Source organism: Dryobates pubescens, chromosome 32, assembly GCF_014839835.1.
Source record: "Dryobates pubescens isolate bDryPub1 chromosome 32, bDryPub1.pri, whole genome shotgun sequence".
Classification (NCBI taxonomy): domain Eukaryota; kingdom Metazoa; phylum Chordata; class Aves; order Piciformes; family Picidae; genus Dryobates; species Dryobates pubescens.
The window spans coordinates 2,554,586-2,569,120 of NC_071643.1; the positions used below are offsets into that span (position 1 = coordinate 2,554,586).

At 64.0% G+C, this 14,535-nt stretch overlaps 1 protein-coding gene across 1 annotated transcript in view; it reads right to left on the bottom strand.

Annotated features, from left to right (window-relative positions):
• Nucleotides 1-14,535, bottom strand: part of LOC128898805 (hydrocephalus-inducing protein homolog) — a 57,130-nt gene that overhangs the window by 24,270 nt on the left and 18,325 nt on the right. The window contains exons 18-33 of the mRNA XM_054175534.1: nucleotides 14,202-14,440; nucleotides 12,765-12,999; nucleotides 12,111-12,251; nucleotides 11,101-11,244; nucleotides 9,807-10,120; nucleotides 8,123-8,208; nucleotides 6,503-6,618; nucleotides 5,184-5,393; nucleotides 4,531-4,668; nucleotides 4,105-4,282; nucleotides 3,781-3,911; nucleotides 2,940-3,073; nucleotides 1,822-1,958; nucleotides 876-1,003; nucleotides 576-767; nucleotides 65-214 (exon numbers count right to left, since the gene is read on the bottom strand). Of these exons, the coding sequence (XP_054031509.1) occupies nucleotides 65-214; nucleotides 576-767; nucleotides 876-1,003; nucleotides 1,822-1,958; nucleotides 2,940-3,073; nucleotides 3,781-3,911; nucleotides 4,105-4,282; nucleotides 4,531-4,668; nucleotides 5,184-5,393; nucleotides 6,503-6,618; nucleotides 8,123-8,208; nucleotides 9,807-10,120; nucleotides 11,101-11,244; nucleotides 12,111-12,251; nucleotides 12,765-12,999; nucleotides 14,202-14,440 (2,673 nt within the window). The remainder of the gene's footprint in view (nucleotides 1-64; nucleotides 215-575; nucleotides 768-875; nucleotides 1,004-1,821; nucleotides 1,959-2,939; nucleotides 3,074-3,780; nucleotides 3,912-4,104; nucleotides 4,283-4,530; nucleotides 4,669-5,183; nucleotides 5,394-6,502; nucleotides 6,619-8,122; nucleotides 8,209-9,806; nucleotides 10,121-11,100; nucleotides 11,245-12,110; nucleotides 12,252-12,764; nucleotides 13,000-14,201; nucleotides 14,441-14,535) is intronic.

Consider the following 14,535-nt stretch of genomic DNA (forward strand, 5'->3'; position numbering starts at 1 on the left):
GCCTGGGCTCTCCTTCCCGCACTGCCCTGCCAGACCTCCTGGGGGGGACACCAGCCCAGCTCACCTCTTCCCCGGGGCAAAACCGGACTCGCAGGTTGCACCACTGCCCAGGGGCCAGGACTCCAGCCGAGGGAAGCACCCCAAAGATGCCGGCCTTGGCCTTCGGCTCCCGCGGCAGCTTCCCACGCCTGCTGGCTGCCGAAGGCTTCTCCACCTGAGCACAGAAACCAGGGGCTGAGGTCTCCTTGCTCTGGCAGGACACAGCTGGGTTCCTGCAGTGCTGGCACTCGTGGCCTCAGAGCACCCATCCCAATCAGATGGGGCCACCCCTGGCCTAGAACTGCTGGCAAAAGACCCAGGCAGGACAGGCAGCTGGGGAGGCTGCTCCTGACAAGAGGAGCAAGGGCTGAAGGTGGCAGAGAAGTGAGGCAGCAGCTGCTCTAGAGGCCCAGGGCCCCCTCCAAAGCCTCCTCAGAGCACCTGGAGCCCAGGTGCTCAAGCAGCCAGAGGAGCAGAGGAGGCAAGAGAGAAGCAGGAAAGGCAGCCAAGAAGATGCCTCAGTGTCTGTGCTTTACCTTCTCAGCAGGCTCCTCCCTGCTGAGGAACCACCGACAGGGCACTGGGAGCTGATTGTAGAGCCGAGTGGTCTCCTCCTGGCACTGCCCACACTGGACAGAGGAGAACTCCAGCCTGGCCCTGGAGAGGCAGAGGGAGGGCACAACCCCCCTGGCACGCAGGAGGAGACGAAGCGTGGGGCCTCCTGTCACCTAGTGAGGCACAGAGCAGCCAGGTGAGCTGCAGCTGGCATCTGCTGCCGGCCCCAGCCTGCCCCCAAAGGGGGGGAGGGCAGAGGGAGGGCAGGGGGCCCAGGGCACCTGGATGGGCAGCAGCAGGGCCGCCTCGCCCAGCGGCTGGGTGGCACTCTGGGGCTCCAGGCACACGGTGAAGCTCCTGCTCTGGGAGCAGGGCAGCTGCTCCACGCGCTCCAGGTCCACGCTGAAGCCTTCAAGAGATGCACAGGAAGCAGCTGAGGCACAGGGGACATCAGGTGGGGCACCAGCACCCTAGGGCCACCTGAGGGTCCTGGCTGGCAGCCCTGGCAAGGACTCTGCCTCTCCAGAGCAGCTGCTGCTGCTCCTTCTCCCCCGGCACCGCTGGAGGACAAAAGCTTTGCACAGAAGGAGCCCAGGCCCCGAGGGGGGAAAGGAAAAGCTTTCAGCTGAGGAGCTCCAGCCAGGCCAGGGAAGGACACTCAGACCTCTTCAAAGGAGAATTTCCAGCTAAGATTTCCCCATGCCCTGCTGCTCCCTAGGAGCAACTGAGGGAGGCCTCTGGGCACCCTTCGGACCCAGCAGGGCACTGCTGGGTGCTGCTGCAGCCCTGCCTCAAGGGCCCTTTCAGAGGCCTGCCTGGATACACCCCAGAGCCTCCCAGGCTGTCTCCTCAGCCAGGGCTGAGCACAAGTGCCACGACCTCAGGAACTCCACACACAGCAGCTCGGCAGCACCGAGGCTCCAGCTCCTTGCAACACAAGGCCAGAGAGCACACAGAGAAGCTCAGCTGCTGCTGCTGGCAGCCCAGAGCAGAAGGTGCTGAGAGGTGAGCGAGGTGAGCAGCCCATCCAGCCCCTGCAGGGAAGAGTTGGGGCAGCCACAGGCAGGCCAGGCCCCCGGGCACTGCTGGCCAGGAGAGCTCAGGCTCCAAAGCGGCAGGTCCCCAGCAGGACAAAGCTCCCCAAGAGCTCTCCCTGGCAGTGGCTCAGGCTGAGCTGCCACAGGCAGCTCTTGCAAGGCCACAGGAAGGGTCTCCAGCACTGCCTACCTGTGCCACACAGGAGCTGCCCACGGACTTGGAAGGACGCAGGGAAGTGCCCCAGGCTGGTGACCTTCACGCTGCGCCTGTGGATGCCACCCAGAGCCACGCAGCCGAAGTCCAGAACGTACTCAGGCAGCTCAGCTCTGCAAGGAGGAGGGAGGGGACTCCTGAACCCACAGCCTGGCCACCCTGCCGTGGCATGGGAGCTGCAACTCGAGGGCAACAACTCAGCTCAAGCCCCTGGAGCCCAGCACCTGGCCAGCTGGTGACAAGGCTCTGGCCGCTCCCAGGGAAGGCAGGGCCCAGCTTCTATCAGCTCCCAGGGGCACCTTCAAGCACAGCTGGCTGCCAGTGGGCACTGCCCACAGCTCCTGGGCCACTGCACACAAGTCCACTGCACCTCCACTGCTCTCAGTGCAACTGCTGAGCCTGGCCTACAGCCCACCCCTGAAACTGCTCCAGGACCTTGTCAGAAGATTTGCCCCCCCAGGAAATCTTCACCGCTCTGCACCCAGCTCTGGCCCCAGCGCCCCAGGGGCCGCAGCCACCCACACCTGGGAGAGCCACAGGAAGGTCCTGTCCAGAGCCATCCCCCTGGGAAAACACAGCAAGGATCTGTTCTGCACAGCATCTTCTGCCTGAGCTGGAGCCTGCTGCTCCCACTCCTCAGCATGAAGGGGCAGAGGGAAGGACCAAGGGACCTAGGGGAGCCCTGCAGTCCCACCAGCACCCAAGTTCCCCAACTGGGACTTTGCCAACCTGCTCTTTGGGTCAGGTGTGGTCTGGTGGGACCAGGAAGCCAGCTCTGAGCTGCCTCTTTCAGGGCTGCTCAGCAGGGATGGTGTCTGGGCTGCCTGGAGGGGCCTCATGGTCTGCACTGGGTCCCCTCAGCTCCAGGAACAGAGCCCAGCATCTGTGGGGGGCTGAGAGCAGCTCCACAGCTCAGGGAAGCCAGGACGCTCAGCTGCTCCCAGGCAGCGTGGCACAGCTCTCAGGAGCAAACCCTTTCTGCTGCCCACAGCTGCTCCAGGCTCTGCAGGCCCCAGCAGCTCTCAGCAGCAGGGCTGCACTGCTGGCTGTCACCCCCAGAGCAGCTGCAGACGGCCATGGATGTCCTTACTCACTTGAGAAGCCTGCGGCCAGCACGCAGCCCGAGGGCAGCTTCCTTTGGGGCGCTGCAGGCCACAGCTGCCTGCTGCTCCAGGATGTGCTCCTTGAGCAGGATGTCCTCCAGCTGCACCTGCAGCCCAGGGTCCAGCTGAGGCAAGGAGAGACAGGGACTGCTTAGCCAAGGTCCTTCCCAGGGCACGGGCTCAGCTCTCCAAGAGGCTCCCAGCCTGCCCTTGTTGAGAGGGCTGAGGGAGTCCTCCTGCCTCACTGCCTGGGACCCCTCCAGCTCTCTTGGGCAGCACCTTGTCTGCAGAGCTACCAACTCCAGCCCCTTCACCTGCCCAGGCACTGCAATCAAAGCTGATCTGGCCAGACACAGAGGGGCAAGGCAGGAACCTGCCAGGGCTCCAGGAACTGGCCTGCCCCCAAGCAGTGCCAAAGCAGCCTGGACAAAAGCTCTCTTGCAAAGGAGGCCAGGAGGAAGCTGCTGCTGCCTCTTGGAGATGAGCACTGAGATCACAGGCCCAGGGCTGGCTCAGGCTGCTGCTCTCAGGCTCTGCAAACCTGGCAGAGCTTGGCTGGGGGCAACAAGCAGCCTAGAGATGGGGTCCCAGCAATTCATGCCCAGGAGCAGGGCCTGCAGGATTCCCCCCAGGCTGCCAGCAAGCTGCTCCAGCTCCAGCAGGGACAGCTACCAGAGCTGGAGAGCTGAGCTGATGAGGTCACAGCTAAGTGTGGCAGGGAGGGCCCACCTGTTAGCAGGGCACCCAGAAGCCTGCTGTGGGCTACAAGGGGATCCACTGGCACAAGGGGCAGAGGCTGCCAGGTGCCACACGGGGCAGCAGCTGTTCTCACCGTGGCCTCCAAGTCGTCTGGGGGTGGTTCTGCGGCTGCAGCCTCCCCCAGGCCATCTGCTCTGGCTCTCTCCTTGTCCTGAGCCATCTCCCCTCTCAGCTCCCTGAGAATCTTCTCATATTTCTTGTTTCCTGAGGGCAGAACCCCCCCTCAGGTGGCAGCCTGGGCATCTCGGCCGGGCAGCCCCCTCCCCACACCGCCTCTCCCAGAAGCGCTCCTCCAGCAGCCAGTGCTGCCCTGAGAGCCCTGAGCCCTCCAGGCTTGGCTGGGGAGATGGGGGAAGAGGCAGGGGAGCCTCCTGAGGAGCAGCCAGGCAGTGCTTGCCTTGGATGTTCCTGGGCAGGTCCAGGCAGATCCTGGGAAAGCTTCCCTCTCCTTTCAGGCAGATCTCCTGTGGCTGCAGGTGACCCACTTGGAGCTGGAAAGCCTTGCAGAAGGGCCCAGGCACTTCTGGCAGGTAAGAGACTTGCAGCACCTGCTGCTGGCCGGCTCCAAGGCAGCCCTGCAGGGAGGGAATGCACCAGAAAGGCTTTGATGGAGCTGAGGGCACAGCTGGCCCGGAGGGGCTGAAAGGCCTCTTCCAACCACAAGGATCCTGTGATTCCATCCCGCTCAGCAGAGGCAGCTCACAGCCCTGGCTGCTGCTGGGGGAGCTCCCTCTCCTCTCCTCTTTGTCCCCAGCTGTTCCCTCCAACCCCAGCCAGGGCAGGCTGGCACAGGCACAGTCCCTCGTGCTGCCCCCCTCCTCACCGTGCTGGGCACCACCAGGGGCACGCCGGGCAGGGGGCTGCGGGCAGTGGCCGTGCCAGGGCTCAGCACCACAAAGGTGAAGGGCAGCTTCCCACTGTTCTGCAGGGTCAGCTCTGCCTCCATCACCGAGTCCCACAGCTGCAGGGAGGACAGAGGAGTGGGCAGTCAGACACAGGCCTGGCACTGGGCATCTCCTGCAGCTGGCACTGGCCTAAGAGCACAGGCAGGCAGCACAGCAGAGGAGCAGGAGAGGAGGGCACTTGACTCTGCCAGCTTCACCTGGGCACCCCCAGCCACAAGGGAGCTCTGGGCCCTGCACAGGAGCTGAGCTCTGTGGCACCCTGCAGAGGCACAGCACCAAGCATGAAAGCAGGGAGCAGCCAAGTGCCTTGAGGAGGACTTAGCCTAGAATGGTCCAGGCTGGCAGGGACCTCCAGAGGTCACCCAGTCCGTCCTGCCCCCAGTCAGCCCTCCCCTGCCAGACTTCCCAGCTTTGGTGGGGTGGTGCTGGCCATGCCAGAGCAGCCTGGAAGCAGAATGCATCACTCAGAGGCGCTGCTTCCAAGCCCTGGAGCCAACACAGCAGCTGGCCCTAGGGCTCAGTGGGCAGCCCCCAGCAGAGAGGGCTCCAGACAAGGAGGAGCCTGCGGTACCTGCAGCCCAAAGTCCAGCTCCGTGGGCTCCAGCAGGTAGCTGATGGATGAGGCCTCCCCACGCAGCCTGAGCTCGTAGCTGGGGCCTCCCTGCACCCTGCAGAGGGCCCTGGCACTGGCCACAACGTTGGGGTGGCCAAAGAAGCTGAAGGTGACCTGCTGGCTCTGGCCTGGCTGCAGCAGCCCATACAGAGGCAGCACATCGAACACCTGGGGAGGAGAGGGGGAGAGGCTGAGCAGGGCAGGGGGCTGAGCATTTCCACTGGGGAGAACTTCATCAATGCACCACACTAAAGTCATCTGGGAGGGAGCCTGGCAGCAGGAAATTCTCTCTGCTGCACAACTTGGCTTTAAAACCTTCCTCACTGGCTGGAGGATCACAGCAGGTGCTAAGCTGAGAGGCCTTGCAGCCAGGGGGGCCTCCAGCCCAGCTCCTCTGACTCCTGCTGCTCCTCACTCTCTGATTTGCACTCTGCTGTCTCTCCAGATGCCACAGCAGAAGCCACTGGCAAGTGGCCTCTCCAGCACTTGCTGAGTGACAAGGTGAATAAGATGTGCAGCTTGTGGCCAGCAGGCCAGGGGACATCCTCCTGCCCCTCTCCTCTCTCCTAGTGAGGCTACCTCTGGAGTCCTGGCTCCAGTGCTGGGCTCCCCAGTTCCAGAGAGACAGGGAACTGCTGGAGAGGGTCCAGGGGAGGCTGCAGAGATGCTGAGGGGCCTGGAGCAGCTCTGGGAGGAGCCCTGGGGCTGAGAGCCTGCAGAAGAGCAGCCCCAGAGGGCAGCTGAGCAATGCTCAGCAAGAGACAAAGGAGCTGTGGGGGGCAAGAGGCTGGGGCCAGGCTCTGCTCAGTGGTGCCCAGGGACAGGCCAAGGGGCAGAGGGCACAAAGTGGAGCCCAGGAGGTTCCATGTGAAGAGGAGGAGAAAGTTGTTTGGTGTGAGGCTGCTGGAGGCCTGGAGCAGGCTGCCCAGAGAGGTTGTGGAGTCTCCTGGTGTGGAGAGCTTCCAACCCCCCCTGGGCATTGTGCTGCTGGGCAAGGTGCTGTGGGTGCCCTGCTGGAGCAGGGGCTTGGACTGATGATGCCCAGAGGTCCCTTCCAACCCCACCATGCTGGGGTGCTGAGAGTGCTCCCAGAGCTGCTGCACAAGGAGGCTTTTGGCTCAGCCCTACACCATGTCCTGCATGGCCTCTCCATGCCCAGCTGCTTGGAGGGATGTGAGGCCACTCTGTGAGCAGTGCTGAGGGCCACCAGTGGCAGTCACAGCTGTGGAACTGCTTCTCACCCTGCAAAGCTGGAAGCCAGGCAGCTTCCCTCTTACCTCCTCCAATCCCAGCCTGTGGGGCTCTGTCTCCTGCAGCTTCATCAGCTGCCTCATCCCACCTGGGCTGGGAGCTTCCACAGTGCCTGCCAGGGCACCCTCCTGCTGCACAGCACCTGCCAGGGCATCCTCCTGCTGCACAGCACCTGCCAGGGCACCCTCCTGCTGCACAGCACCTGCCAGGGCACCCTCCTGCTCCATGGCACCTTCCAGGGCACCCTCCTGCTCTGTGGCACCTTCCAGGGCACCCTCCTGCTCCATGGCACCTTCCAGGGCATCCTCCTGCTCTGTGGCACCTTCCAGGGCACCCTCCTGCTCCGTGGCACTGGACAGCAGCTGCAAACCAAGCACCAAGGGCTGCAGTGAGCAAGTGGCTGCTCTGGGTGAGACCACTCTGCTGCAGGCTCCACCACCTCATCAGGCCAGGGGCAGCTGAGCTGGGAGCAAATCAAGTCTGGCTATGGCCATGGCATCTGCTGAGTGTGGCTCCAAGGCCAGCCACAGGTGAGGCCTGGGCTCCATCCTCCCCTCCTCCACACAAGCTTGCAGGAGCCTGGCAGAGACCCCAAGGGGGCAGCTGGCACCCTCCTGCCAGTCCAGCCCTGCTCCCTCCTGCCCAAAGAACATGTTGAGAACTCCTGCCTGAACAGCTTAGGTTCTCCAGGACCAAACCAGGGACACAGCTGCCCCTGAGACTCCCCAGAGCAGGCAAAGGAGGACTGAGGGAGTGCTTGGCCCAGCTCTCCAGTTTCAGATGGTGCTTTGGTTTCATTCCATGCCCTCCTGGCTGCTGCAGAGCTGAGGATCTCCACCAGGTCATTATTCTCCAGACAGCCTCCTGAAGAAGGCAGCTGAGATGTTCTCCTGCCCTGCAGCAGCTGGCAGCTTGCCTTTAACCTCAGAGGTGCCACCTTGCAAAAGCAGCCTTGGCTCTGGCCTTCTGAGCCCTGTTTCTGAGAGAGGCTGCTGGGATTGCTCCCCCAGCTCCAGAGGCTCTGCTGCTCCAGGAAGCTAAGAAGTGCTTTGTGCTGGGGCCTGGACACCAGCAGGGGCTGCAGGAACGCTGATGGCACATCCTTGGGCCTCAGCACAGCTACAGCTCCCTGGCAGATAAAGCACTGGGCAGGGCTGAGCCTTCCCTTGTGTCAGGTCCCTTCCTGACCCCTGACAGCTCTGGGGCTGGCAATCCCAGCCCCTGGCCGAGGCCAGGGTGTGCCAATGGCTGGGGCTGAGCAGGTGGCCCATGGGGATCAGGGCTTGGCACAGAAGGAAGCTCAAAGCCTTCCAGCAGCATGCAGCTAAAAGCCTCATTTTACCCTGGGAAACAACCCAGCCCAAACTCTCCAGAGGCCAGGAGGAGCTGAGGGAGGCTTCCCCCAGCCAGCCTGTCCTGTCTGTCCCTCCCCAGGAGCCCTGTGGCCAGCTGCTGGCCCTGCTGCCCTTCCTGCTCTCGGGTGGCCGCGGGGCCGTGAGAAGGGAGGTTGGCAGCAGCATGGCTCTGCTGGCAGACTGGGAGGTGTCCCAGGAAAGCTACCTCTGCTTCCAGGCAGTCCTGGGCCTCTGCTGGCTCCTGGGCAGGGGCCCCCACTGCCCCCAGGGCTTGGGCTGGCTCCTCCACACCCCCAGGCCCGGAGCCGCTCCCTGCAGAGGCCGAGCGCCGCCCGCAGGCTCTCTCCTCCTGCGCTGCTCGGGCCGGGAGGCTGCACCTGGAACAGAAGCTCCCTGTGAGCAGGGACTGCAGGGGGAGGCAGGGGAGACTGCCCCAGCAGCTCCTCGCTGCCCACTGCTGCTCTGAGCTCAGCAATGGCTCTGGCCCAGCAGCTCCAGCCCAGCACGGAGCAGCTCGGGGCTCAGGGCTGCCCAGGGTGGCACAGGGGCAGTGCAGGCACCTGGCTGCTGGCAGACAGGGAAGAGGCCAGGGCTGGCTGCCAGGAAGGGCACCAGGAAGGGCACCCAGACACACACTGTGCAGAAAGGAGACTGAGAAGCAAAGGGGCAGAGCCCAGCAGAGCCCTTCTGGTGGCCTTTCAGTACTTCCAGTGCCCCACAAGAAAGCTGGGGACAGACTTTGGAGCAGGGCTTGTTGTGACAGGCCAAGGCTGGGGGGAGGCTTGAACTCAGAGCTTCAGAGCAGACACCAGGGAGACATTTGGGATGCTGAGGAGAGTGAGGCACTGGCCCAGGTTGCCTGAGGAGGGGGCAGGTGCCCCCTCCCTGGAACCACTCCAGGTCAGGTGAAGGTGGAAGGAAAAGAAGCTACCAGACAGGCTGCAGCCAGGAACCCACTGAGCCCTCAGCCTCTGTCCTGGCCCTGCACCACCCCTAGGAGCTGAGGCTTTGTCTCTAAGAGACCAGGTGAGAGCAGGGGCTGAGGGCCCTGGGGCTGTGCAGCCTGCAGAAGAGCAAGCCCAGAAGGGATCTTCTGAGTGCTCAGCAAGAGCTAAAGGGCAGGGGGCAAGAGGATGCCTGTGGTTTGGCAGCAGCAGAGCAGCTGTGCTCGGGGTGACAGAGGAGTGGCCTCTGCTTGCCTGAAGGTGGAGGCTCTTGGAGCAGGGGCTGGGTGCCAGGCAGGCTTCACCTCTGAGCAGCCAATCCAGCACCCACACAGCAAAAGTTTCTCCTCCTGCTCAGATGGAGCCCCCAGGGGTCAGCAGGCTCCGTGCCCTGGCACTGGGCACCAGGCACTGGCCCCAGCCTCCTGCCCCCTTCCTTCAGCTCCTGCTGAGCATTGCTCAGCTGCCCTCTGGGGCTGCTCTTCTCCAGGCTCAGCAGCCCCAGGGCTCTCAGCCTTTGCTCCTCCCAGAGCTGCTCCAGGCCCCTCAGCAGCTTTGCAGCCTCCCTGGGACTCTCTCCAGGAGGTCCCTGGCTCTCCTGAGCTGGGGAGCCAGCACTGGACACCGTGCTGGGGGCAGTTCCTGGGTAGGTTCTTAGGGTTGAAATGAGAAGAGGTGGGGCTGGCAGGGAAGGCAGAGAGCTCCCAGTTTGTATCTGCCTGTCCCAGGGCCCAAGCAGGGCTTTGTAGCTCCAGAGACAAAGCAGGACTGGAGGGCATGGGCTACAGGAGAAGTGCTGCCAGTGTCTTAGAGGCTGGGTTGCAGAGCAGTGCCTCCTGCCCAGCATCCCAGTGCTGGAGGACTCCTGTTCCCTGAGCAGCCAGCCTGAGCTCAGCTGGAGGGCTTGTTCCCAGCAGGGCAAGGGGAAAACAACCGGTCAGAGCCCAGGGAAACAACCTTGGTCTCTGCAAAGCACGAGCAGGACAGCAGGAAGGAGAAGAGCTTCAAGGAGAGGGCAGAGGGGGCCATACCTCAGCTGGCTGCCCTGGCTGTCTGGCAGCAGCTGCCAGCAGTAGTGGACAGGCAGCTGGCTGCAGTTGGTCATCTCCAGGCTCTGCACAGCTCCAGTGCCGCTGAGGATGCAGCCAAAGTCCACAGCCGTGGTCTGGAAGCGCAGGTTGGGGAAGCAGACTTCTCCCCGCAGCAGGACCTGCTCCTGGTGAGGGTGCTCCAGGAACTGGATCCTCAGAGCCTGCTCCACGTGCCAGGAATGCAGACCCTCCTCATGAGCAGGGTTAAAGGTGATGCAGAGGGCAAGCTCCTGCCCTGCCTCCAGCTTCAAGGGCTGCAAGGAGATGAAGAGCATCCAGCACCCGTGGGATGCCGGCCCAAGGGCTCAGGGCGTGAGCCATGGCAGTGCCCAAGTGTGGCTCCCCCAGGGCCTGCCTGTGCCAGCCCCACACCACTGCTGGCCCAGCCCCCCTCAGGCCTCAGCAGAGGCACCAAAGCCCCACCCAGAGCAGCACCCTGGCACCAAGGCTCTTTGCCCTGTCCTCACAGCACTGCAGCCTGGCCCTGGCAGGGCGCAGGAGTGGTGCCCATGCCCACAGCACCACGTGTCTGGCACAGCCTGTGCCCAGCACCTGCCACTGACACAGGGGGCAGGCAGTGGCTGGAGGAGCATCCTCAGCCCTCTCACAGGCAGGGCTGCCCTTGCAGGGAGCAAGCTGCTCCTGAGGAGCAGGCAGACAGCTGAGGCTGGCTGCTGGGATGGCTTCCAGGAGGCAACTGGACTCGATGGCTTGCCCAGAAGGGGCTGGAGCCCTTCCCTGCATCTCTTAGAGCCAGGACTCTGAAAGGAAGCTGCAGCAAGGAGCAAAGCAAGCCACAGGACAAGAGGAAAGGGCCCCAAGTTGCACCAGGGGAGGTTCAGTTTGGCCATGAGGAACAAGCTCTTCCTCAAAGGGCTGTCAAGGCCTAGCCCAGGCTGCCCAGGGCAGTGGTGGAGTCCCCATCCCATGGCAAAGTCATGGGGATCTGGTGCTGAGGGCCATGCTTCAGTGGTGACCTGGCAGGGAGGAGTCCACAGTTGGCCTTCTGGAGCTGCAAGGTCTCTTCCCAGCCAAACCACCCCATGGCTCTCTTCCCAGTTCAGATGCTATCTTGTTCCCTCCAGCAGCTCATTTCCAAGCTGATTCAGCTCAGGCCAGCCCTCTGCTGCCTCCACAGAACCCAAGTCTCTCCTGGAGGCCCTCCCAAGAGCAGCACAGCAGCACAGCCCTCCCTCTTCACACTCCAGCAGCAGCAAGGCCCAGGGCTGCTCACCTGAGCATCTGCAGGCAGGGGCTGCTGCTCCTTGTCACAGATGGAGAAGGGCTGCCCTAAGGCCAGGACCATGCTGAGTGGCAGGGGGCAGATGTTCTTCAAGGAAAGAGGCTGGGCCAGGGGAGTGAGGACATCCCCTGCTTGCTGCAAGCACAGGAGAGAAGCATCAACCAACCTCAAGGGCCCCTTCTGATGCCTTTCCAACCCTTCAGCCCCCAGAGCTCACCACAGCTCCCCTGGACTCTTTGGCTTTGGGTCTGCCCTTCTGGAAGGGCTTTCCCCAAGCACAGCAGATGCTGCTGGTGGCTGCACACCACAGCACTGCCCAGGGGACAGGGAACAGCCTCCTGGGCCAGGCAGGGAACGGGAGCCCGAGAGGAGGCAGCTGCTGCCAAAAGCTCAAGCCCAGAAGGTGAGCCCAGAGCATCTGCCTCCAGTTGTGTGTCCTCTCTTGGGGACAGCAGCACAAGAGGAGTTCCAGTCACCTAGGCTGCACTCCTTGCAACCTTCCCAGCTCCAGGAGCCTCCTAAAAGCAGGGCTGCTGGGCAGGAGGCAGTGGAGAGCCTGCAGCAGCCTAAGGTTGCCTTTGACCAGGCACAGCCAGCCTCCAGGCACCTGCTGCCCCTGCTGCACTGACAAGCTGCTGAGGGGCAGCTGCCTGAGGAGCAAAGGCTGAGAGCCCTGGGGCTGCTGAACCTGGAGAAGAGCAGCCCCAGAGGGCAGCTGAGCAATGCTCAGCAGGAGCCAAAGGGACAAGGGGATGGGGCCAGACTCTTCTCAGTGCTGCTACACCAGCAAGGGCAGAGTCGAGCTGCTGAGGCTGCTCCCAGCCCCAGGGCAGCCAAGGAGGTCCTCAGTGCTAATGGCCAAAGCTTGGTCCTGCTGCAGTCATCAGCCAAAGCCCTGGGGACTCGGAGCAGCTCTCTCCCCTCCTGCTTGGAAGCCAAGCACAGGCAGCCCCCAGCCAGCAGCCAGGGCTTCAGTGCCAGGATGCCAGCCAGAGGCTCACCTTCTCCACGTGGAAGGAGATTGCTGTGGAGGACATCTGCAGGGCAGGAGCAACGAACTGGCAGCTGAGCTCCACCTGCAGGATCTGGCTCCTGGCCTGGCTGCCCACCGCGGCCTGGCACAGCAGCTGCTCCCTCACCGCCTGCAGGGAGAAGCCACATGGCACATGGGGGCTGCCAGCAGGGGGCCAGGAGACAGCCTGCAGCTGCCAGCCACGGCCCTGCCCCTGCCCTCCAGTGACGCTCAGTGCTCCCTCTTTGCCCCTCGCCCTCCACAGCCTGTGCTGCATCCCAGTTCCCCTGACCTCCAGTGGCCATCCTGCTGCAGCCAACAGCCACACAAAGCTCTGGGGAGGTCTGTGCTGCCTGGGACAATCCCAGGCTGGCTATTAGGAAGAAGTTCTTCCCAGAGAGAGAATTGGCCACTGGAACGTGCTGCCCAGGGGGGTGGTGGAGTCACTGCCCCTGCAGATCTGCAGGCAAAGCCTGGATGAGGCACTCAGTGCCAGGCTCTGGTTGACTGGATAGGGCTGGGGAATAGGTTGGACTGGATGATCCTGGGGGTCTCTTCCAAGCTGGGTGATTCTGTGACTGCAGGACAAGGCCCAGGGGAGGTGATCTGATGGGGAAGGCTCAGCCCTTGTGAGGGACCTCACCTGGGGAGTGCTGGAGAAGCCTTCCAGCATCACCTCCATCGTCTGGCCTGGCCTCAGCTCCATAAACTTGGGCCGAAGCTGAAACACAGGGCAGGCAACTGCGAGGCTCTGGGGGGGAGCTCTGGCCTCGGTGCTGCCGAGGGCAGGCAGGGAGCAGCCTCCTATGCTCCAGTAGAGGCGCTGGGAGCGGCGGCCTCGGTTGGTGACATGGAAGCTGTAGCAGCAGGGAGCCAGGCTGCAAGAGGAGCAGAGATGGCCAAGGTCAGCAGAGCTCAGCTGCTGCTGTCTGACCTCACTGCCGGCAGCGCAACCCCCTCTGAAACGCTGACCCGGCTCAAAGCGCAGCAGGAGCCAGCCCCTGCCTGGCCCTGAGCTTCTCCCCTCCCAGCAGCGGCTCTGGCTGCCCCCAGCCAGGAAGAGCTTCCCGCGGAGCTGTCCCGACGGGGCACGGCCAAGCGCAGCCACGGCTGCCCGAGAGCCCTTCCTGCTCGCCGCGGGCCCGGAGCGGCAGCGGCAGGCAGAGGCCAGAGGCTCCGCACAGAGCCGGCTCCGGGCTGGCCGGCGGCACCGAGCCGGCAGCAGAGCCGCTGGGCAGGGCCCCGGCCGCTCCCCGCTGCCGCTCAGCAGTGCCTCGGCCGCGTCTCAGATCGCTGTTCTGCCGCTGCTCCGCTCTGTTTGCGGCGGCAGGTCAAGAGAGGGGCTTGGGAAAGCCTTCCCCTTCCCCCCTTGCTTCTGCCCGGCCGCCGGCCGGCTGGGGCAGTGCTGCTGGAGCCTCCCCTCCGCCGCTGCCCGGCGGCTCCGCTTCTCCTCTGGCTGCGGACAAGGGGGAAGCTCAGCTCCTGCTTTCGCCTTGCCTCTGCGACTGCAGCCAGAGCACAGCCCGGGCTCAGGACGTGTCCTGCCTGCAGCTCCCGGCACAGCCTCTGGCACGGAGCACAAGTTCCCAGCCCGCACACTGCTGTGTGAGGAACCTGCCTCTGGAGCCTGCGCAAAGCCTGCGGGGTTTGGGGCTCCCCCGCGCCCCCTTCCTCTGCCTTTGCTGCGGGAAGGGGCTCAAGGGAGTCCATCTTGTGCCCGAAGCAGGACCTGCAGCTCCTGCTCTCCAGCTCCGAGCTGGAGGTCAGGTTTAGAGCTGCCCTTTCCCTTCCTCTGCCTAAATCGTTCAGCTGCCCCTGAGGGTGCCTTGGACGGGGACCCTTCCCAGCCGGGCCCGGGAGCCTGAACAAGCTGTAACAAAGCTGTGCTGGCCTCCTCTGGGGGCCTTTTGGCTGACTCAGGTTATCAATAGCATTAGCCATGGGCCTGCCACTGCCTGACGAGCCCGGTCCTCCCGAGCACACCCTCTCAGCTGCTGTGGGCAGGGCAGCAGCCCTCGGGCACTGCAGAAGGCTGCCCTGGCCGAGCCCCCGGCAGCAGCAGCAGCCGGGGGACACCTACCTGAAGCGAGCGCCCAGGCTGAGCCGCGGAGCCAAGGGCCTGTCGAGGACGATGGTGCTGCCGACGCCCAGGGCCCGCACGGGGACGCTGTAGCCACGGCTGTGCTCCACCAGCAGCCGCACCTCGGCCTGCAGCTGCTCCGTGTCGGCCAGGTTGGCTATGACGGACACGGACACCTGGCCCTCGGCGGGGATCACTCCTCGGCTGGGCTCGACCCTCCAGCACCGGCCTCTGCCAGACTGCAAGACAAGGCAGAGCCCGGCTGAGGCTGGAAACCAGGGCCCTCGGAGCGAGGCCGTGAGGGCAACAAAGCAGAAAGGCTTCCCCTGCCTGC